Source organism: Cydia strobilella, chromosome Z (assembly GCF_947568885.1).
Source record: "Cydia strobilella chromosome Z, ilCydStro3.1, whole genome shotgun sequence".
NCBI lineage: Eukaryota > Metazoa > Arthropoda > Insecta > Lepidoptera > Tortricidae > Cydia > Cydia strobilella.
Window position 1 is genome coordinate 34,333,181 of NC_086068.1, and position 22,957 is coordinate 34,356,137.

General features: G+C 40.1%; 4 protein-coding genes across 4 annotated transcripts in view; 3 read left to right on the plus strand and 1 right to left on the minus strand.

Annotated features, from left to right (window-relative positions):
- The window catches only part of LOC134754233 (dolichyl-diphosphooligosaccharide--protein glycosyltransferase subunit STT3A), a 44,287-nt gene extending 31,983 nt beyond the window's left edge, over window positions 1–12,304 (minus strand). Inside the window, exons 1-5 of the mRNA XM_063690412.1 lie at window positions 12,067–12,304; window positions 11,186–11,353; window positions 10,917–11,077; window positions 10,216–10,413; window positions 7,298–7,489 (exon numbers count right to left, since the gene is read on the minus strand). Of these exons, the coding sequence (XP_063546482.1) occupies window positions 7,298–7,489; window positions 10,216–10,413; window positions 10,917–11,077; window positions 11,186–11,353; window positions 12,067–12,169 (822 nt within the window). The 5' untranslated portion in view covers window positions 12,170–12,304. The remainder of the gene's footprint in view (window positions 1–7,297; window positions 7,490–10,215; window positions 10,414–10,916; window positions 11,078–11,185; window positions 11,354–12,066) is intronic.
- The window catches only part of LOC134754273 (exonuclease 3'-5' domain-containing protein 2), a 446,643-nt gene that overhangs the window by 79,001 nt on the left and 344,685 nt on the right, over window positions 1–22,957 (plus strand). The gene's annotated exons all lie outside the window — the stretch shown is intronic.
- On the plus strand, window positions 12,761–15,901 carry LOC134754792 (dolichyl-diphosphooligosaccharide--protein glycosyltransferase subunit STT3A-like). The gene is made up of 4 exons (XM_063691158.1): window positions 12,761–12,785; window positions 15,013–15,180; window positions 15,289–15,449; window positions 15,848–15,901. Exons 1-4 carry the CDS (start codon window positions 12,761–12,763, stop codon window positions 15,899–15,901), a joined length of 408 nt encoding a protein of 135 aa, XP_063547228.1.
- Window positions 21,728–22,957, plus strand: part of LOC134754181 (anoctamin-1-like) — a 131,162-nt gene continuing 129,932 nt past the window's right edge. Inside the window, exon 1 of the mRNA XM_063690311.1 lies at window positions 21,728–22,269. Within this exon, the coding sequence (XP_063546381.1) occupies window positions 22,021–22,269 (249 nt within the window). The 5' untranslated portion in view covers window positions 21,728–22,020. The remainder of the gene's footprint in view (window positions 22,270–22,957) is intronic.

Sequence of the window (22,957 nt, forward strand, 5' to 3'; positions counted from 1 at the left end):
GCCAGGTTGTTTTCATTTTAAACATGTTGATATATGCAAACTTTTTTCGCATACCTATTTAAAATGTGGAGAACGGTCAAGTGCGAGTTGGACTCGTGATCATAAGGTTCCGTGTCACTATAGCATATTGACTAAATGTAAAAAACCGGCCAAGTGCGAGTCGGACTCGCGCACGTAGGGTGCCGTACCATTATTATCTTTAAAAACGGCAAAAAAATCTAAACGACCGACCATTGACGGCTGTTATGGCTATCAGATCTACAGTTATGGTTCGATTTTAATAAATTATATGTCATTGGATTCGTCTCATGCTACAAATTTGCAATAAGCTCTTAGTTTTTTGATTTTTTCCCGATAAAGTACTAAAAAGTTAATTTGAAAAAATGTACCACGTGACCTTTGTTCTGACTTGAGATTGAATTGAACTCGAACCTGTATCCAATGTATAGGTATGTAAGGTATCCAATCCATTCAAATATTTGTTTTGAGACTGTAACATGCATACACCACACTAAAAATTATATTAAAATAACATAAAATTTTATTATTGTGTTTGACAAACATGTCAGACATGTGTCATCCACATCGTACTCATCAAGATGACACATGTTTATTTTATTGTTGCTTTGGCACATAGAAGGTAGGATTCTACAGTATGTTTCTGACCATAGGGCTTTAAATTCAGGGTTGGATTCTACTCGCTAAACTGAGCTACTTTTATTATGGGACCAACCCTAATATCGCGAATTTTTTTTTGGCTTTTCCATAGAAAACGTCGACATCTGATCAGCCAAAATGTATGAAAAAGCCAAGTTTTATATTTATTTTAAAAAGCACGTACGGCGAGAATTGTTCTTATGAGGATGTTAAATGATGTCGGATCTTTAAGGTAAACGGTCAGCCAATTTTCCGCATCGGTCCGCGACCTTGGTGCGGTGCAACATATGTGCGATCGTGTGTAAAAGCCGTAACAGACTACCGCACCGCACCGCGATCTTGGTGCGCCACACCCATAAGTGAGAGCGAGAAAGAGAATATCTCGAAAAGCCGTAGTGGTGCGGTCAAAATATCTCTTTCTTGCTCTAACTTATAGCTGCGTCCTTAACGTACGTACGGTGACCACGGTGCACACTATCGATACGTGCGCCGCACCGCACCAAGGCCGCGGTGAGGTGTAGTAGTCTCTAACGGCTTTTACGATAGTCTGTTAAATACGGCTATAATATTTCTTTCTCGCTCTAACTTATAGCTGCGTCCTTAACGTACGTACGGTGACCACGGTGCACACTATCGATACGTGCGCCGCACCGCACCAAGGCCGCGGTGAGGTGTAGTAGTCTCTAACGGCTTTTACGATAGTCTGTTAAATACGGCTATAATATTTCTTTCTCGCTCTAACTTATAGCTGCGTTCTTAACGTACGTACGGTGACCACCTTGCACACTATCGATACGTGCGCCGCACCGCACCAAGGCCGCGGTGAGGTGTGGTAGTCTCTAACGGCTTTTACGATAGTCTGTTAAATACGGCTATAATATTTCTTTCTGGCTCTAACTTAAAGCTGCGTCCTTAACGTAGGTACGGTGACCACCTTGCGCACTATCTCTTTCTCGCGCTTTAGGTGCATCGCACAATGACCTTGGTGCGGTGCGGTAATGTGTTAGGCGCTTAAGGTGGGCCGCCGTATGCTGAGAGCGAGAAAGAGATATTTTGACGGTACAAGGTCGCGGTCCAGTCGTTGTACAGACTTTCAGAAAAGTAAATTAAAAAAAAAACTAAATTAGGTCCAAGGGCCTGACACTCTTTGATAGAGAAAGATAGTCTTATTGCGATTCCTATAAGAGGAAAGAGAAAATAGTGCCATGCTTTGTCTTTATCACCGACCGGGCATTTTGTCATGGTCGGGTTATGGCATCATAGCAAGGAGGCTATGGCGAAATACCGAAATTTATAAGTGAAAGAGAAAAAGGATTATGCTGCCATACACGAAACTGTCAATACATGAATATGTCTTTCTCTTACCCCTGGTCGCTCGGTTTCATGTCTATAACTACGTGTATATACTATGTCTATTATGGCCTACCGCGAAAACCGAAATTCGCAAATTGCGGGGATATTTCTATTTTACTCCAATGAAGGTGTAATTAGGGTGACAGAGAAAGATGCCCGCAATTTGAACTTCGATTTTCGTTGTTATAGCCCAGACACGGAATGTCACGGAATGTTTGTAAAATGTTTGTAAACTTCAGTCTCATGAACTCGCGCACCGAGGGTTCCGTACTTTTTAGTATTTGTTGTTATAGCGGCAACAGAAATACATCATCTGCGAAGATTTTAACTGTCTAGCTATCACGGTTCATGAGATACAGCCCGGTGACAGACAGACGGACAGACGGACAGCGGGGTCTTAGTAATAGGGTCCCGTTTTTACCCTTTGGGTACGGAACCCTAAGCACAAGTGTTATAATATCTAGGATTATGAGGCAAAAATCGGTGGAATAAAAACGTCGTTTTGAGCAAGTGTGTTGAAAATATAAAATTTTACATTAGCCCTATGAAATTTTAGGCATGAGAGCCAAATGGCAAGACAAGAAAACAACGCGCAGAAACCCAGCGAAGGCCGAAGGCCGAGCTGCGGGAATGAAGTGCTCGCATGCGGATCTTTTCTTTCTACCAAAAGTACAACTTCATTACTTTTTCCCTTTGGAAAACAAAACTACTGCAACAACAACAGCACCAACAACTACTACACATCAACAACAGCACATGAATGCCTGAATGAATGAACATTTTATGAATCTTTTTACATGTAATGTTTTGATAGGATACTTTATGTACCCATTTTTATTGCTCTTGAGTTTTTTTTTATTTCATTAAGCGTTCAGTCTTAGGCTGCCTGTCCACTGGAGCGGAGCGAGGTGGCGGAGCGATGAGCGAGGAAAAAATCCACCGATTGAATGGCATAAAATCTCCGCTCTGTAATGTTAATAAAATTCTGTTGCTGGATTTTTTCCCCGCTTACCGCTCCGCTCCAGTGGACAGGCAACCTAACTTTTAGAACCATACTCTAGCGGCGTTTTGATGCCGCAACGGGTCTCTAGTTATATATAATTACCAGCGGAATGTCGTTAGCTAGTTTGTATTCGGTACAACGACATCTAGCGAGAAATTAAGACATTAAAATAATATGAATAATCCCTGTACATTTTATATAATAACAGATCGTTAGCTAGTTTGCCGTGGGAACAGCGACATCTAGTGAACGATTGGGCAGGGACATACGTTGTACGCACCAGTTTGTGGCCAGTACAACGACATCTAGCACAGAATCTTATTAATTTAACAAACACTAATCTTAAGAGCCAACAGGAGTGGTCATTTCTCCATACAAACGTACTCGACTGTTTCCTCCGTGGTTTTTGAAGCTAGAGGAATGTTTTTTTCAACACAGATTAATATTGTCAATATCTGTGTCGGTGTGTTTTGCTTTTTTTGATATTTTTGTTTTTTAAGGCGCTAGAGCCCTTCAAACATGGCCAAAAATGGCCTCACTGACTATGCCGCAATGAGAGGCGTGGTATTCAAAACTGATATCAATTAGCCGAAAAATCAAAACAGTCCGACAAAGACAATTTCATAATCATCTAGATTTCCAAATTTGGTTACGATTGGTTAAGTTTTGGAGGAGGAAACAGTCGAGTACAAAACCTCGATTTTTGAGATTTTTACGCAGGATTTTTCGCCTAAGCTGCAGTTGTCCTTATCGTACTAATTTTAGGGGCGGGGTCAAGTTTCTAAATACGTACACAGACAGAAAAGTGATGGGCAATAGTCGATATTGAATGTCGATAATCTAGTGATGTGATAAGATCGATAAACCATAACAGTCGCGATTTGCGTCTTAGTAGGCGAAGTAAGTAAAGTGAGTATGCACTTTGGCCTCAGGGGATATCGTTTAATACTATTTATTACTCCTTGGTTCATACAAAGCTGAGCTGACGCACTAGCTACGAGATTAAGTCCTGGCTACCCCCCAAAAAGGAAGGGGAAAAGTCGGCTTCTGCGGTCCAGTTTGCCTCTATTTCTACCTATCTGTTGATCATGATCTATGAGATCAAATTTGGTATAAATTTTGTGTAAATTAGGGACGAATAATTTATTTTAGAAATAATAGTTTCACATTTTCATACACAAATCGGAATATATGAACGAAACATTAAAATAAAATAAATATTTAAATGTCGCTCCCAAACAACAAACATGATTTTTTTGCCGTTTTTTGCGTAATGGTACGAAACCCTTCGTGCGCAAGTCCGACTCGCACTTGGCCGTTTTTTGTTAATAGCTTTTGAACTTTTTTTATGTGGGAATAAATTAACGCTTCGAATACATTTTTCTAGACATCATTCCGAATCCAATGAGGTATCATACGTATTTTTAGGAATTAGTATCTCTATTAGTGGCAGCCGTACAAGCCCAATTTCAATGAAAAACCGCAAATCGATGTACATCAGGTTAGCCGTTTGGCACACGCATACTAAGAGGTCAAGACAAAATTTTTGACCCGCAGTTCCTAAAAAAATCCCTTTTTTTTGTAAATTAAAATAAATAGAATTTTCAAAACATACCAAGTTTGGGGTCAAGTTAAAGGGTTAAAGAGGTATTTCCCGTTGGATATATGGATATTACGTATCATTGTATGATTAATATGTACCGTATCTGCAGTACAGTTCCATAAGTCTCGTAAAATAGGTAATAGATTGTGTCACTTTGTATTGAAAAAAAAAAAAAAAAAATTTAAAATTGCTTTTTTGGGGTTCGATATGAGGATATCACGTATCATTTGTTGTATATTGTACAAAAAAAATCAGCCATATCGTAACTGGAGGAGTCCAAACTTGGTATGTTTTGAATATTCTTTTTGTTTCAATTTAAGAAAAACCGGCCAAGTGCGAGTCGGACTCGCGTTCCAAGGGTTCTGTACATTACAAAATTTAAACAATGTATTTTTTATATGAAACGTGAGTGAAATGTCTTTAAAAAACCCGTAGGGGTCGGATCAAAAACTAAGTAATTAAGTCCGACTCACGCTTGACTGCAATTTCCAATAGGTTTTCCTGTAATCTTTTGGTAAAGATCTATTTTGTGTAATTTTTTTGAATAACTTCTAAATTATTTATCCTAAATTATAAAAAAATGTATTAGAGATTCTCACAATGAGCTCTTTCATTTGATATATAACACGATACAGTTTAAAATACTTTATTTTTAATTTTCTCATTTACCCCCAAAAGTGGCCCCCATGTTTAAAATTCATTTGTTTACGTTACATGTCCGTCTTTGGGTCACAAACTTACATATATATACCAAATTTCAACTTAATTGGTCCAGTAGATTCGGAGAAAATAGGCTGTGACAGACGGACACACAGACAGACAGACGCACGATCCTATAAGGGTTCCGTTTTTCCTTTTGAGGTACGGAACCCTAAAACTGGCTAAAATGTAATGATGTGGTATTTTCAGAATCGCTTCAAAAAGCCCTTTCGTATGATGGATAAGAGAAGATTACGATAGGTTAGGAAAAAAAATATATATAAAAAAAAGGTTTCAGCACTCTCTCCTAAGGGAATTTTTTTTAGGAACTGCGGGTCAAAAATTTTGTTTTGACCTCTAGTATACGTGTACCAAACGGGTAACCTGTACATCGATTTGCGGTTTTTTATGCGAACAGCTTACACTATATTTTCCACCACCTTGAACGTTTTGTAGACTAGACTATTGTCCCAAATTGGGGTTTCATATTTATTCCGACCAGAATTAGCTCTTCAAACATTTTTATCAAAATCTGACTCATAAATAAAAAACGGACAATTAATAAAACTGTATAATTACACATGTCACATGTTTCTTTGTTATGATATTTTATCTAACCTGAGGCTATTTTTTTTTATTCCACGTAGCCGGAGAGCGGCAAATTTGTTTTTAATCACACTTGCTCGAAATGATTCTATGCAGGTGTACTGAAGGGAAAAGGCCTGAATGTTCCCGCGGGAGTTATAGCTTTCTTTTTTAATTAGGTATGTCACTAATTCATACGAACCAATTAAGTTATAAGTAAAATACTTTGTTTAAAGTCAAGGTATAAGGGAGTTTTACTTTTAAAATACTTACGACTATAATTTAATATTTTTGTTTATATTTAAAAATATTTAATTGGATTAATTTAACAGCCGTTATCTTGTATGTTTTATACAACAATGTTTTTTTTGTATGTCCATGTTATGTTATGTTTTTTTACTCTTCTGTACCTCGAAATGTTAATTAGATTGCAGGTTGTAGAAGGATATTGAATTCAGTTACATAAAATCAAGGAGTTAACCACAATAACAGGGAATAAGCAAACGCTTAGTGGTGGTAGCGAGCGAACGAGTTATAATCGAAGAATAAAGTAAGAAAAGAACTGCGTGGTGTGTGGCGTGGTATTTGGTATGCATAGCTATAGCGTAGCGGGCCGGCCAGCGGAGGCCGGCGAGGAGCGCAAAATGCGTTCGCGTCTGTGTGCGTGCACCACACACACTGGGATAGTCCCTCGCTACGCGGTACCGCCCCCGTCAGAGCGACGGCGATATTCAACTTGAAATCTCAAAATTGAACCCGGGCTCACCTCCTGTTGGCTCTTAACACTTTAACAAAGCACTAGTGCGGAAAAGTAGTACCATAGAGTAACTTATACTAGAGCGGTACTGTCATAGTAAATTTTGTAACCACAGTAAATTCACTGCCATCTATCGACACACTTTAAAACTAAAAATGAAGATTTATAAAAATACGATAAAATGTATGGATAAATGATTTTTTTTATTTGCATTAATTATTATTATGATTTTGACCCATGTTCTTTCACTGATATGCGTTAAAATTGTTAAATAACAAACGAAACCGTCAACGCCATCTATACGCCTGTGGGCCAAAGCTAGTAGCGCCCTCTGAGCGAGAATCAAATTTTCTTGATTTTCGAGGCACGTTTTTTCCTTAGACTGTATCCATCTATTACGGAGTTATATCTATCTTTGGTAGTACTTTCCGCATGATATGGCTCCGTAGGAAACGCACTTTTCGAGCACATGCATTGTAAAATCATATTTAAACAACTTAATACCCATTACAGTAATCCCTGAACTTTTATGTGCTTTCATTTTGAAAAAAATTAATTTTACACAAATGTTAAGCCTAGCTAGTCATCTAAGTTAGTATACCGGGCCGTCTCGTCCCGTCTCCTTGAAGATATACGTTACCAGCATGTGCTCCGAGCTCTGCACGGGCTGGAAGCCGACGAAGGAGATCTGCATGGAGAGGATGGTGCCGACGCAGTAGAGCGCGCTGTAGGCCACGTACACGCGCGCCGAGAACCGGCCCAGCGCCATCAGCGCCAGCACGTGCAGCGGGATCAGGTTGATCAGGAACACGTAGCCGCCCCAAGACGATACCTGCATCAAGTCAAGTAACAACAAAGCGCACGCCGATTGAACGTCCCTAGTTACATGTAGTCATCATGGAGTAGACATTGTAGACAACCTAGAGCCCTTTTGTTTCATCACAGTTCAAACACAAATGAAGTGAGTCAAGAAAATTTTATTCATAATCATTAACCCTTAAATGCATAATGATGTATATATGCATCGTATATTTGATGGTCCGTGGCTCAATATGCAGCTATCCAAAATCACATTTATTACTTTTATACAGCATGACACATCTATTTCAATTTATTAAAAAGTTATACAAAAAATTATGCATTTAAGGGTTAAGATTTCGCAAAAATAACAGCATCAGACACAGGAGATATTTGAGTTATGAGACTGGATTGGGTTACCCATGGTAAAAAAGACTACATTTTTATGATAACCCTTAAGGCCCCCTTGCACCATTCTACTAACCCAGGGTTAACCGGTTATACCTGGAGTTACCGTGGTTACCAGTACAATTTGACACTGGGTTAACGGTTTAACCGCTTAACCCCGGGTTAGTGGGATAGTGCAAGTGGGCCTTATAGTCCATTGTATGTACATACAGTCAGTCAGCGAGATTATTAGATTCGCAACAGTGTTCGAAACAATAGGATTGCACAGTATAATTTTGAACTCTTTGCTTGCGTTCACTCGGCGTTCTACTAATAAATCTGATATCTTATCAAAAAGCTCTTCAAAATGCAAAGCGAGAAACTTTACACCATTCAAAGTTTTATGATTTAGTGCTATTAAGATAAGGTTGAAATTCGGGTGGCGTTGCATTTCTTCCTCAAGGCTGTAGTTTAGTTTTAGTGTAGCTGTACTGCAGCACTGACCGTCGGTGAGAAGCGATCCGCATCTACCAATATACACGTCGTATGCGCTAACTCATACGCGCGCCGCGGGGCGGGGCGGGGACAGTAGTCCCTGTCAGCAGGCTTTACTCTGAAACGCTCCCTGAACTAAATACATATTATATAACTTATATTAATATATGTATATGGTTGCTCCGCACGGTATCGGTATCGGTACCGGACGGTCGTGCAGTGTGACATTAAAACCAGCCTAAGTGCGGCCGCTGCAGAATGCCTGCGTTTAATAACGTTGTATGAGGCAATATGATAATAGCATACCGAAATGCAGTTGCGCTTGGGCTAAATGGTTTGGTAATGGTTTTATGCTTGGTGGTTTTTGTCCAGTTGACTACATTCCAAGCAGCACTCAAGCAGTGTAAGGACTTACACAGCTTGTGCTGAAATGTTGTCTTTATCAGTTTGTGCATTGTTTGGGATTTGCTTTTTTGTAAAACTTAATAAAATTCATGATAACTCGGGAATCAAACTATTTTAATAAATATTTTGATTTGTGTTATTATAAAGTACACTACTATGTAAATTATAAACTGAAACACATGTTATATACGAAAGAAAAAGTGACCAAGGCCTCCAGCAGGCCTATGGAACTCTCCGCGCGAGCTCGGATTTATACCTACGAATCGCGTCCCCTTCACGGTACCAAGTCAAGCCAGTTGGTTGACTTGGTTGCCACACGCGCTAACGCACGCACGTCACCGCGCGCTCGAATACGCCAGAGATCATACGAAAGAAATGTGTTCGCAACAAAAACATAGGTCAGCTTGTAGTGTGAATGGATGCAGGAATACCAAAACAAATAATAAATTATCGTTTTTACTCTTCCGACAAATGAGGAAAAGTAAGTTATTATTTTTACGATAGTTACAAGCTACGTAGGTACTAAGTAGTCAATTGTTTTAAAGATGTAGGTAATGTTTTTTAGGACACATTTATACTTAGATATCTACCTAAGATACCTAAGTATTTGAAAGAAGCGTCGACGAACCCTAGCGTTGTGTGGCGCGCGCGGTGCGGGGAGCGGCGCGTTGAAGGTCACTCCATTGTATTCGCGTTTTCTAAATCGTAATAAATGCATTTTCTTTCTTTCTTCTTTCTTTCTTCTTTTATTTGAGAGATAAGTATCTGTTAGTAAGAACTATTATATAATCTGTGCCTCCAGTTCCATGGGCCAGATTTGAAACAGCATCTTTGCAGTCAAGGCAGATGTCATCATGACGTTTTTTAGCAGATAAAAATAAATGTTGCACTGCATATTGATAAACTCGCTTTTGCTATTTATGATAAGTATCGTACGACCCATATGCCAAACAAATATTGCTATAATGTGGGACTCTTTTGAATCAGCCCATAGTTATGGTAAATAATAAAGTGGCAATAAGCTAATACACACAGGTTTAGAACTGTTTGTTTGTTTGATAATGCTGTCTTAACAGGTATTCTTGTTGGTTTACTCCAATTGAAAAGTAAATTTACATATATAAAATACAATTACATAAAGGCAAGGTTAATTTTTCATAAATATTTTGTATGAAACTGCAAAAACTGAAAAATGCACAAATACAGTGATCAGGGTGAAGGTTTCATCTGTATGATATATGATTGGCGTTTAAGGCTAATGCCAAACAAGCAAAAGTCTTTATTTTACTGACCAATCAGGAATTACTGCATCTGTTACACTATATAAAGAAAGTCTCAAGTCTGATTATATCATTAAAAATATTCAATAAATTTGCAGAGCAATGCATATCTGATGTTTTAAAGAAACTGATTACTAGATTATATTACCAGCAGCAAAATAAATTTGTTATAAGAAAATATGTTGAAACTTACCATGTAAAAGTATGCTAATGCAGTCATTGTAGCCCATAGCAAAGTTCCAGTGTTTACAGCTTTGATCCAGAAGTAGTAAGTCAGTAACATGCAGAATATAGCTATGCCTTCATTGTCATAGCTACCAGCCACAGAGCGGCTTATGTAGCCCGGCACAATGGCAATCATGGCTGCAGCCACCAACCCTGCACCTTCATCCTGTCAACATTGACAAACAATATGCACATAATATTATTGTATTCTACATAGTTTAGCCCGGCACAATGGCAATCATGGCTGCAGCCACCAACCCTGCACCTTCATCCTGTCAACATTGACAAACAATATGCACATAATATTATTGTATTCTACATAGTTTAGCCCGGCACAATGGCAATCATGGCTGACGCCACCAACCCTGCACCTTCATCCTGTCAACATTGACAAACAATATGCACATAATATTATTGTATTCTACATAGTGTAGCCCGGCACAATGGTAATCATGGCTGCAGCCACCAACCCCGCACCATCATCCTGTCAGCATTGACAAACAATACACATAATATTATTGTATTCTACATAGCATACTTTCATCATCAGAAATAACAACTATAGATAAAACCAAGTGAAATAAAAAAAAGAACATAGGCTTAACTTTGGTAGGGAAACAGCTTTATAGCAACTGATTATTGTACATAATGTTAATTATGTGACTGTACCTTTAGTTCTTTAGTCAAAAGATATGTGACAATGGTTGTGAGGGAAGAGAAAAATGGTGCAAGGAACACACACACATTGCGAATATCAATGGTGATGTTCATATACTGCATAATGTTGTACAGCGTTGTGGATGTTACCATCAAACCAGGGTAGATAGTGCCTGTGGACAATGTCAAACAATGTACTATGCCATGGATGTAATATTATTAATTTTTTAATAATGTGTAAATGAAATTAAATAGTTTTCCAATACATATCAGTTTCTTACCACCAATAATCCGGCCTAAGGGATACCATGCCCTATCATCAAACCAGTTGTGAAACTTGTAAAAACCTTCCTCGGTGAGATACCTGGTAGTTCTGTAGTTGAAGTAAGGATCAAACTCGTGAATAACACTCTCAAACCGTAGAACAGAGAACAGACGTGTTGCAAACGCTGAAAGCAAAAGTAACTACATTACACAAACATAATCAATGCAGGCCTCTCAACTGCATCTCCTAACAACTGTCCATAATCATTAACAACACATCACAACAGAAAGTAAGACATTCACCAATTTCTCATGTTATAAATACAGTATTAATAGACAAGTAGGATTATATAGTAAATGCGGTCTTTGCTGGCACTCTACTGACACTCATTTATAAAGTAAATGCGGTGTTTGCTGGGACTCTACTGACACTCATTTATAAAGTAAATGCGGTGTTTGCTGGGACTCTACTGACACTCATTTATAAAGTAAATGCGGGTTTGCTGAGACTCTACTGACACTCATTTATAAAGTAAATGCGGTGTTTGCTGAGACTCTACTGACACTCATTTATAAAGTAAATGCGGTGTTTACTGGGACTCTACTGACACACATTTATAAAGTAAATGCGGTGTTTGCTGGGACTCTACTGACACTCATTTATAAAGTAAATGTGGTGTTTGCTGGGACTCTACTGACACTCATTTATAAAGTAAATGCGGTGTTTGCTGAGACTCTACTGACACTCATTTAACCTCAGAAAGCGACTTTTATAATTACCGTTTTGACTAGGAAAAATTAGTATGAAAGTGCTAGTTCAAAAGTATAATTAATAGATTTAAGGTTGACTATAGTGGGATAGTATTAACAAAATAAATAAGAAAATATAAATGCTTACATAAAATCGCTGCCATTGACAAAACAGCCAGTTTTATAAAAGTGAGTTGCTTATCAGACGAAAGGTGAGGCAGTTTAGCCTTAGATTGCGTGTCCGCAGTCATCTTTGTAGTGTTTTGGTCGTGGAGTTCTTTATATTTTATTTTACATAAATGGTACAATTAACATTAAACAAACGAATTTTTCGCCGGCAACCTAACACGGTCTTTCTGCAGGTCTAACATCGACGCAAGCAAATTGACAGATCCCAGGCGGCGTGGCAAGCTTTGTTGCCAGATTATAATAATAAATCTAAATCTCTGACGTGTACTACATCCCGGCTCGATATCCGGGTAGCATTTTAAAGCTTAACACACTACCGCACCGCACCTCGACCTCGGTGCGCCGTACCCATACGTGAGAGCGAGAAAGAGATATTTCTACTTAAAGGGCCCCCCACACTCGTGCGCGAATCGCGACGCGAAGCCGCGAACGCGAGTGTGGAGTCTAGTTCGCTAAACAGCGTTCGCGGCTTCGCGCCGCGTAGTCTGGAGCGTGCTTTACAAGTTTCACACTTAGGGCTATAACACACTGTCGCACCGCACCAAGGTCATTGTGCGACGCAACCATAAATAAGAGCGAGAAAGCGATATCTCTTTCTCGCTCTTACTTATGGGTGCGAACTTGGTGCGGTGCGATGGTGTGGTACGACCATTATGGGTGCGGCGCACCGTGATCTTGGTGCGGTGCGGTAGTCTATTCACCTGTCTTCCGTACGGAAACCGAATGAAAATTCCGTTTGTCTGGGGCCAGCCCACGGATGTAGAGTAAAGCGGCTAACACATTACCGCACCGCACCAACCGCTTGTTTCCTGGGCCAGCCTCATGGGCATAATAATCTGTGCTCATGGGCAAGGCAATTTGAAACCATAACACATTACCGCACCGCACCGCGACTGCGCCGCACCCATAAGTGAGAGCGAAAACCAGATTTCTTTCTCGCTCTCACTTGTGGGTGCGGAGCACCAAGGTCGCGGTGCGGTGCGGTAGTGTGTAAAATTGTGCTTTTAGTTGTAAAATTCGCGCACGAGTGTGGAAGGCTCTTTCTCGCTCTTACTTATGGATGCGTCGCACAATGACCTTGGTGCGGTGCGATAGTGTGCTAGGACTATTATAGAGTATTACCTGTACGTACTTTGACTCTTAAGAGCATTCTTTAGCCCCTCCACACTCGTGCGCGTATCGCGGAGCAAAGCCGCGAACGCGAGTGTGGAGGCGGTTTTTCATCCCGTCACGGTCACGAAACACATTATTATTATTATTTATTATTATAGCCTTCATTGCTGGTGACTAAACTGCACATCATTGTATATCAGTTTTCTTCGCATCGTTTTCTTGGTTTGTTGTCCAGCGTGTCCTGTGACACAAAGGCTTCTTACAGCTTCTTCCATTCCTCTCTGTCGTTGGCTTTTTTAGGCCATTCTCTTCCTCCAATTTTATTGATGTCATCTTTCCATCTTTTAAATTGGCCACCTTGCTTCCTTTTTCCATCTTGTGGGAGCCATTCTGTTATAATTTTTGTCAATTTTGTTCTACTTTCTCTGGTCATATGTCCTGTCCATCGCTATTTTAGCTGCCTTACTTTCTTAAGTATGTCTTCTACCTTTGTGATAGATCTTATGTCTTCTGCCCGTTTACGGTCTATTAGCCTGGCTCCTATCATGCTTCGTTCGATTCCTCTCTGGCAAGTTCTAAGTTTTAGGAGATGTTTCTGAGTTAGTGCCCATGTCTGACATCCATACGTTAAGCAGGGCAGAATACATGAGTTGAATAGTTTTTTCTTGGCTGCCATAGGGAAATGTTTGCTTTTGAGTACTTCCTTAAGGGACCAGAACCTATTCCACGCTGAGGCCACTCTTCTTTCTATTTCAAGGCTTATTTGATTCTCAAAGGATATTAATTGCCCTAGGTACATATAGCTTTCTACATATTCAATATCTTCGTCCTCAACTTTTATGTCTATTTTCTTTCTGTTTGTCATTACTTTTGTTTTTGATTTGTTCATTGTCAGACCAGCTACTCTGCTTGCCTCAGTCAACTGCTGGAGCATATGTTGGAGGGCGTTAGCATTGTCGATTATGAGAACTAAATCGTCTGCGAATTTCAGGTGAGTAAGTTTCCTGTCCTTGATGTTAATGCCAAAATTCTTCCAATCCAGATCCCTGAATATAGACTCTAAAATTGCCGAGAATAGTTTTGGGGATAACGGGTCTCCTTGTCTTACACCTCTGGATATTGGAAACTCTTCACGAAACACATACCTTTCTCTGTCCCTCTCAGCAGAAAGTGATGGATAAACCTGAGGAATAGATGAAAGGATGGTGCTAGTAGTGCTAAAGTCTGTGGTCACTATCTAATCCATGAAGTTATACCTAAAGCACGCTCCAGACTACGCGCCGCGAACGCGAGTGTGGAGTCGATTTCGCTGATTAGCGTACTAGACTCCACACTCACGTTCGCGGCTTCGCGCCGTGATTCGCGCATGAGTGTGGAGGGCCCTTAAGGTGAAACGAGCTGTCACTTTTTTGCCATACTAAATTAAACCTCATCACCGAGTCAGAAAGGTGTTAGTACATAGACCTAGCATTACATAGATGCGGCCTACCACGTGCGCCCGTAAGGGATAGACATAGATGACGTCATAACCGTGGGGATACCATATTGGTAAAAATTACCCCAATATTTGATATCACGTTGGGGCGATTACCCTGGAGGCAAAGTCTGACGGTATTAAAATTGTTGAATAAAATGTCAATGGGCCGTTCTTTTTAGGCATATGAACAATGAAATACCTCCTATAATTCGCGCAGGTGGTACAAAACTAAACATGTTTAGTAAATAAAACGTAAAATAAAATGCATTGCCTGCATTGATTATGTTTGTGTAATGTAGTTACTTTTGCTTTCAGCGTTTGCAACACGTCTGTTCTCTGTTCTACGGTTTGAGAGTGTTATTCACGAGTTTGATCCTTACTTCAACTACAGAACTACCAGGTATCTCACCGAGGAAGGTTTTTACAAGTTTCACAACTGGTTTGATGATAGGGCATGGTATCCCTTAGGCCGGATTATTGGTGGTAAGAAACTGATATGTATTGGAAAACTATTTAATTTCATTTACACATTATTAAAAAATTAATAATATTACATCCATGGCATAGTACATTGTTTGACATTGTCCACAGGCACTATCTACCCTGGTTTGATGGTAACATCCACAACGCTGTACAACATTATGCAGTATATGAACATCACCATTGATATTCGCAATGTGTGTGTGTTCCTTGCACCATTTTTCTCTTCCCTCACAACCATTGTCACATATCTTTTGACTAAAGAACTAAAGGTACAGTCACATAATTAACATTATGTACAATAATCAGTTGCTATAAAGCTGTTTCCCTACCAAAGTTAAGCCTATGTTCTTTTTTTTATTTCACTTGGTTTTATCTATAGTTGTTATTTCTGATGATGAAAGTTACGCTATGTAGAATACAATAATATTATGTGTATTGTTTGTCAATGCTGACAGGATGATGGTGCGGGGTTGGTGGCTGCAGCCATGATTACCATTGTGCCGGGCTACGCTATGTAGAATACAATAATATTATGTGCATATTGTTTGTCAATGTTGACAAGATGAAGGTGCAGGGTTGGTGGCGTCAGCCATGATTGCCATTGTGCCGGGCTAAACTATGTAGAATACAATAATATTATGTGCATATTGTTTGTCAATGTTGACAGGATGAAGGTGCAGGGTTGGTGGCTGCAGCCATGATTACCATTGTGCCGGGCTAAACTATGTAGAATACAATAATATTATGTGCATATTGTTTGTCAATGTTGACAGGATGAAGGTGCAGGGTTGGTGGCTGCAGCCATGATTGCCATTGTGCCGGGCTACATAAGCCGCTCTGTGGCTGGTAGCTATGACAATGAAGGCATAGCTATATTCTGCATGTTACTGACTTACTACTTCTGGATCAAAGCTGTAAACACTGGAACTTTGCTATGGGCTATCTGTACTCACAATAACAAATTCAACATTGTCACACTTTCCATTTTTGAGGTAAGATTTAATGGTGCACACTCCTGTGACAGGTATGCACTTATCATGAAGTGTCACTAATTTAATGCGCTTATTAACTATAAATTTCTCAACAAGGTTCAGTGACTTATAAGTAGCTAAGGACATGCAATTTACCTGAGCACCAGTGTCAAGTTTGACGTTTATAGATTTATTATTTATAATTAAGGTCTCAATCCACTGACATTCACATTCACACTCACTGTTGATACAGCTAATGAAGAAGGTCTCCTCGCTGTCATCTCCATCCTGTTTCTCTGTTATGGCTGAAACCTGCTTGTTTCTGCACACCTTCGCAAAATGATTTGGAATACCTCGATATGTGAATTAGGAAACTATAGGTCTATAAAAAATCAATTTGTAGCTATTAGCTAAGTTGCTTATGTTTACTTTAAGACTGTTTGTTTCTCAATAAATAAAAAAAAAAAAAAAATCGTGCACTTGCAGCCTATAGCTGGGCATTGATGCGTACAATCCCAGTTGTTGCCGCAGCGATAGAACTTTCTTGTCTTGACGCTTCTCGTTTTTGAAGTATTGACATTGTCGACGTTATGCACAGGCGCAGTGGTAACGTTGAGCATCGAGGTTGAAGCTATCTCATTTGTTAGTTCCGTGACTTGCTTTTGGGAGAGCTCAGAAGCTCTGCACATGTTTACCGCCTTTTGAAGCGTCAAATCCTCTGTGCGAAGAAGCCTCTCCTTCATTGCGGAATTAGCTATGCCTATTACGATGACGTCTTTCACCAGCTCCTCTCTCTTATCACCGAAATCACAGGACATACTTTTGTTCTGAAGGTCAGTGAGGAAATCGTCAAATGGTTCTGTAGGTCCTTGCGCCTTTGTGAAGAATTTATGGCGTTTCATCGTTATATTTATTTTGGGAATGAAGTAGGCGTTGAATTTTTTTAGGACATCTTCAAAACTTTGTTTTGGCTCTAAATTAAATGAATTATAAATCACAACACCCTTGTCACCCATGTTGTGTAGTAACAAAGCAACTTTACGCTCATTAGAAACGGCTTCTAGGTCCTCGGCAAGAAGAAATATCTTAAATTTTTGGACCCAAATTTTCCAATTTTCCTCCATTGAATTATTAAATTTTAATGGACGCATGTACGAGTAGGCATGTCCTTGCATATGTTGTGGACATTGTAGTGCCGGCGAAGTTGCCGCGCTTGGTGAAATTTTACCAGACTCACCCATTTTCAAATTTCACATCTATTATTTTATACTTCTGACACCATATTTGTTAATTTAATCACTATTAGGAGAATAGTAAATTATAAGACAACATTATAGGTATTTGAAGTCATCATTTATTATACTAGATCCAAATACAAAACCCAACCATAAACTAAAACCATAGAGTACATCATAATGTAACATTGAGCACACCGAGTTTTTTGGATGCCAGATCAGCCTTCCCTTCCAGGTGGCTACGGAATTGGACGTCACTGGAGATGTCGACACCGAGGATCCCAATACTCCCTGACATGGTAAGGGCTGTGCCTTCGAACTGTGGGACCACAGTAAATGGGGTTTTCTTAGCGGTGAACGCGCAAACTTGTGTCTTGGTAGGGTTAAATCGCACTAAATTGTCCCGGCCCCACACCGAAACTCTGGATAGAGTGCCCTCAATATCCGACACAAACTTTTCACGACTCTCTAGCACCACGGAACGAGGGATGTTGGCACGACCTGCGTAATAGGCATCCCCAGTACTGTCGTCTGCATAGCAATGAATGTCGTCGATAGAAAACATGTCATTAATGTGCAGCAAAAACAGCGTTGGGGATAGCACAGAGCCTTGCGGAACGCCCGCCGTAATGTCCATGCTATTGGAGCAGCTTCCGTCTACTACGGCTCGTATGCGTCTGCCAGACAAAAAGCTAGCGATCCATTTGCATAGTCCCTCCGGCAATCCATAAGATAGTAACTTCGACAGGAGACCCCGATGCCAGACTCGATCGAACGCCTTCGCTATATCTAAGCTAACTGCCAATGCCTCACCTTGACTCTCAATGGCCGAAGCCCAGCGGTGAGTGAGATACACTAGAAGATCAGCAGTCGAGCGACCGTGGCGAAAACCATACTGACGGTCACTAACCAGGTCGTGTTCTTCTAGGTATCTCAGGAGCTTTGCGTTGGTATATGCTCCATGACCTTAGAGAGAAGGGAGGTAATAGCGATAGGTGGAATGCCGTCTGGCCCGCTCGACTTATGAACGTTTAGGGATAGCAACTCCCGCCGAATATCCCTCTGCGTAAATGAGATTTCTGGCATGGAGTATGCACACCGCGGGATGGTGGGCGGCACGGCGCTACTGTCGTCGTTCAGGGTCGAGGTAAAAGAGTACCAAGAAGATCGGCTTTCTCTTTTGCACTGTGGACCAGATCACCATCAGCTTTTCGCAGAGGTGGTAAAGACGACTGACAAAAATTTCCCTCGGCAGCTTTGGCAAGCGACCAGAACGCGTGACTCCCAGAGGGATAGCCCGCTAGCTTGTCACCAATTCTGCCGACGAAATCGTATTTAGCCCTGGCAATGGCTTTTTTACTGGATTTCGAGGCAGCGTTTAATTTGCGTTTCACATCAGAAACGTTCGGATCCTTATTAGCTACGGCCTTGGTCCAAGCCCTGTAAGCGGCTTGCTTGCGAACTGTAGCTTCTTTACAAGGCCGATTAAACCAAGTTAGTGTTGGGAATGAAACAATCCATTCCCAGCAGTATGGTCTCGGCAACATTGACTGCGCAGGAGTCAGGATCTACTGGTGTGAAGCAGAGCTGCCTCCAAGGGTACTAAACGTAGAATTCACGCAGTCCGTCCCAATCTGCTGACTTATATTGCCACACGCGTCGCGAGCTAGTTGGCCGTGGTGGATCGGGCCGCGCGCAAGGCGCGTGTGTCCGGACGAGGCAGTGATCGGACGAACCGAGAGGTGCATTCACTGAGATGGAATACCCGTCCGGACGTGTAGTCAGCAGGAGGTGCAGTAAAGAGCTAGTATGATCTATGATAGCCTATTTTGCTTTGGCACCTTGTTCGGACGTTTTAGGGTTCCGTAGCCAAACGGCAAAAAACGGGACCCTTATGGATTCGTCATGTCTGTCTGTCTGTCCGTCCGTACGTCACATCCACTTTTTTCCGAAACTATAAAGGGCCCTCCACACTCGTGAGCAAATCGCGGCGCGAAGCCAAGAACGCGAGTGTGGAGTCTAGTTCGCTAATCAGCGAAATCGACTCCACACTCACGTTCGCGGCTTCGCGCCGCGTAGTCTGGAGCGGCCTTAAGAACTAAACTGTTGAAACTTGGTAAGTAGATATATTCTGTGAACCGCATTAAGATTTTCACACAAAAATAGAAAAAAAAAACAATAAATTTTGGGGGTTCCCCAGACATAGAACTGAAACTCAAAAAAAATTTTTTCATCAAACCCATACGTGTGGGTCTACATCTATGAATAGGTCTTAAAAAATGATATTGAGGTTTCTAATATCATTTTTATCTAAATTGAATAGTTTGCGCGAGAGACACTTCCAAAGTGGTAAAGAGTGTGTGTGTCCCCCCCCCCCCTGTTACTTCTAAAATAAGAGAATGATAAAACTAAAAAAAAATATATGATGTACATTACCATGCAAACTTCCACCGAGAATTGGTTTGAACGAGATCTAGTAAGTAGTTTTTTTACTACGCCATAAATCGTAAACCGCAATTAACCTTTCATTCAATCAACTCAAATATAAAAGTATATAATAGACGTGATTTTTTTGCCTTTTTTGCGTAATGGTACGGAACCCTTAGTGCGCGAGTCCCACTCGCACTTGGCCGATTTTTTAATAATTGGCAGTGTTATCTTCTCCAGAGAAAATGAGTCATTTTGTCTACTACATTCATTGCGTAAAACAGAAAACATAATATATTTTGTATGCCACTCGCAGATTATAATTGTCGCCCTTTCTTGTCTGCTCATCGGCTTGAAATGCTGAACAGAATCTGCTGCAAGTGACGCCGTTTCACCCACTGTCTAGTGTCTGTAAATGAAACATACCTACTTATCGATAGTTATCAAGAGCAGCACTAGTGTTACGAACAAAACAATTTTTACAATTGGGGCATTTTCTATGAAAAGGGACCTTATTGTCGATGGCACTTACGCCGCACAGCGTCGCGCGGCATTGTATTTATATCGGAACATCTTTAATAATGGCGCAAGCGCCATCGACAATAAGGTCCCTTTTTATAGAAAATACCTCAATTTTTCTACAAATAAAGCATACAGTCGTGCTGTCACGTTATACGGGACTAAATATTATACAATTTCTTGCTTATCGGTCAGGATCCCAAGGAAATCTCGCCATAAACAGTAAATTTCCTTTCTTTATTTTCACATTGGTAGGCAAGAATTCCACAATAATCACAATAGCTACGTCAAATTAAGCCGAAAATGGGCGATCTGCGGAAATAATTCGTGTAGTTTTGAAAATTGGTATAGTTGTACCTTGTGGTGTCCAGATGAACATACTAAAAGTCCTCGGGGGTGGGGGGTGAGCTAAGGGGGGGGGGTGAGCTAAGGGGGGGGGGGGTTGAACGTACCTTTTTTCAGATTTTTGCTCATATCTCGAATATCTGTACGAATAGCATTATAATTACTTCAGACAAAAGATTTTACATAAAATTTTTTACAAATTAGGTTATATTCATTTTTACTCTACGATTAATACTGTAGAAACTCAAAAACGGCTTCACCGATCAGATTCGCTATAGTTTACCATTAAATTCTTTACTAAGCTCTACTTTGACGATTTTTTTCATATTTTTTGGACTCGTGGTTCATCATAACTGAAATTCTAACTCTTTGTTAACTTAAACACCCTGTAGCTCCTAAAGTATTGATCGTAGAGTAAAAATAAATATAACCTAATTTGTAGAAAATTTTATGTAGAAACTTTTGTTCGAAGTAATACTATTCGTACAGATATTAGAGATACGAGCAAAAATCTGAAAAAATATACATTCAACCCCCCCCTACACCCTTAGCTCACCCCCCACCTCCGAGGACTTTTAGTATGTTCATCTGGACACCACAAGGTACAACTATAACAATTTTCAAAACTACACGAATTATTTCCGCAGATTTCTTTAATTTTCTTGGGTTACAAGTTCTATATTGTTTCCGTAGTCGTATTTTTGTAAATTTAATGTAGTGGTGTAGAAAGAACGGCCCATTGACCTTTTATTCAACAATGTCAAACAAGCTAGCATTGCCTCCAGGGTAATCGCCCCAACGTTAGATATCACACATTGGGGTAATTTTTACCAATATGGTATCCCCACGTTTATGACGTCATCTATGTCTATCCCTTACGGGCGCACGCGGTAGGCCGTGTCTAAAGAAGATATACTAGATCTATGACTCTATGCGGAATCCAAAAACCAACTGTCAAGTGTCATTGGAATCTGAAAATTCGGAAACTTCATGCAGCTGCTGTAAGTGCTGTGTGCTGTGCTGACACTGCTGATCCTTCTATCATAACTATCATAAGTCTAGTAATATAATATTATTCTTTGTTTTTTCTATACAATTTCTATTGTTAACTGTTATAGATTTTCCGCTTTAGTCATAATATTTATACTGTGTTAAATTATTTTAAAATATTCGGATATATAGGTATTTATAAATCACACAGTCTCACGACGGCACAGCATTCAGTGACTAATATAATATCCGAAAGCCATCAGTTCTATAAGGACATGAGCATGACGGTCTCTGTAAGTGTTTAACGAGTCGGAAGTCGGAAGTATCGAAGTTCAGGACAGGAATCGTATGTGATGTCCGAGTCTGAGGGCGACCCGTCCCTCGAAGAAGACATACCGCGGCCTTTATTACAGAAGGTTGAGGATAATGTGTTTACGCCAAAGATAGCAACTCCTATTTACGCGGGCAGCGTGAAGTTGCACCATAAGAGGTCTGACGCGGCGGAAACGGACACGGAGACGGAGGCCTTCCTGACGGACGCGCAGCGCAATGACCTCGCGCTCCAGCAGCTACTGCAGGATGGAGATGGAGACTTTAACCAAGTAAGCTATTTATCAACCCTTTATGTCTACTGATTAGGTACTTAATATATTTCAATGTAGTAGTGTAGTAGTAGGTAGTCAATATCTCTTTTCTTTAAAATGATCTTAATTATTATACAGTCTGTAAATTCTATACGGCATATTTGAACGGTGTTTAGCATAGGACCTAAGAAGTATATTGAGATAGATTTTGCTTAAAAATACAATGAAAATTTTAACCATACAAAATAATTCGGCCCGCAATGTACTACAACACACAAGTTTAACTGCCAACAAGCATTGACAGTTACTTTAAAAAGCTTGTATCTCGTAATGTAAAGTCATTTTAAGTCTCTTTAGCGGTCAGTAAACGGAAATAAAACATGGAAGCATTCTGTTTGCTCAATTATAGCCCAACGTAAACTAGCCATAGGTGGGTGGTACTTACAAACTACCTGATTGGCAACCTCAGTTCGACAGAGATGGCAGTCAGTGATGGATGGATAAATTGGTTAATAAAAACAATGTTTTTTTATAATTAATAATGTCTTCATGTGTTGTGAAGTGGTGCAGAAGTTATTTTGCTGATATCAAGGAAAGTGGAATCACTTTTCACGTGTAAGTAAACAAATAACTTCGTTGAAATTTGAAATAATTATATTTCTCAAGCTTCATTCTTCAGATATAAAAACCAGGTAGTCCTTTTACC

Excerpts from the sequence above, each read along its gene's own strand:
- LOC134754792 (XM_063691158.1), top strand. The coding sequence starts at position 12,761 with ATGGGTGCGGCGCACCGTGATCTTG. Across the intron at positions 12,786-15,012 it reads TGCGGCGCACCGTGATCTTG|CGTTTGCAACACGTCTGTTC; the intron begins GTGCGGTGCGGT and ends TTTTGCTTTCAG. Across the intron at positions 15,181-15,288 it reads CTTAGGCCGGATTATTGGTG|GCACTATCTACCCTGGTTTG; the intron begins GTAAGAAACTGA and ends CATTGTCCACAG.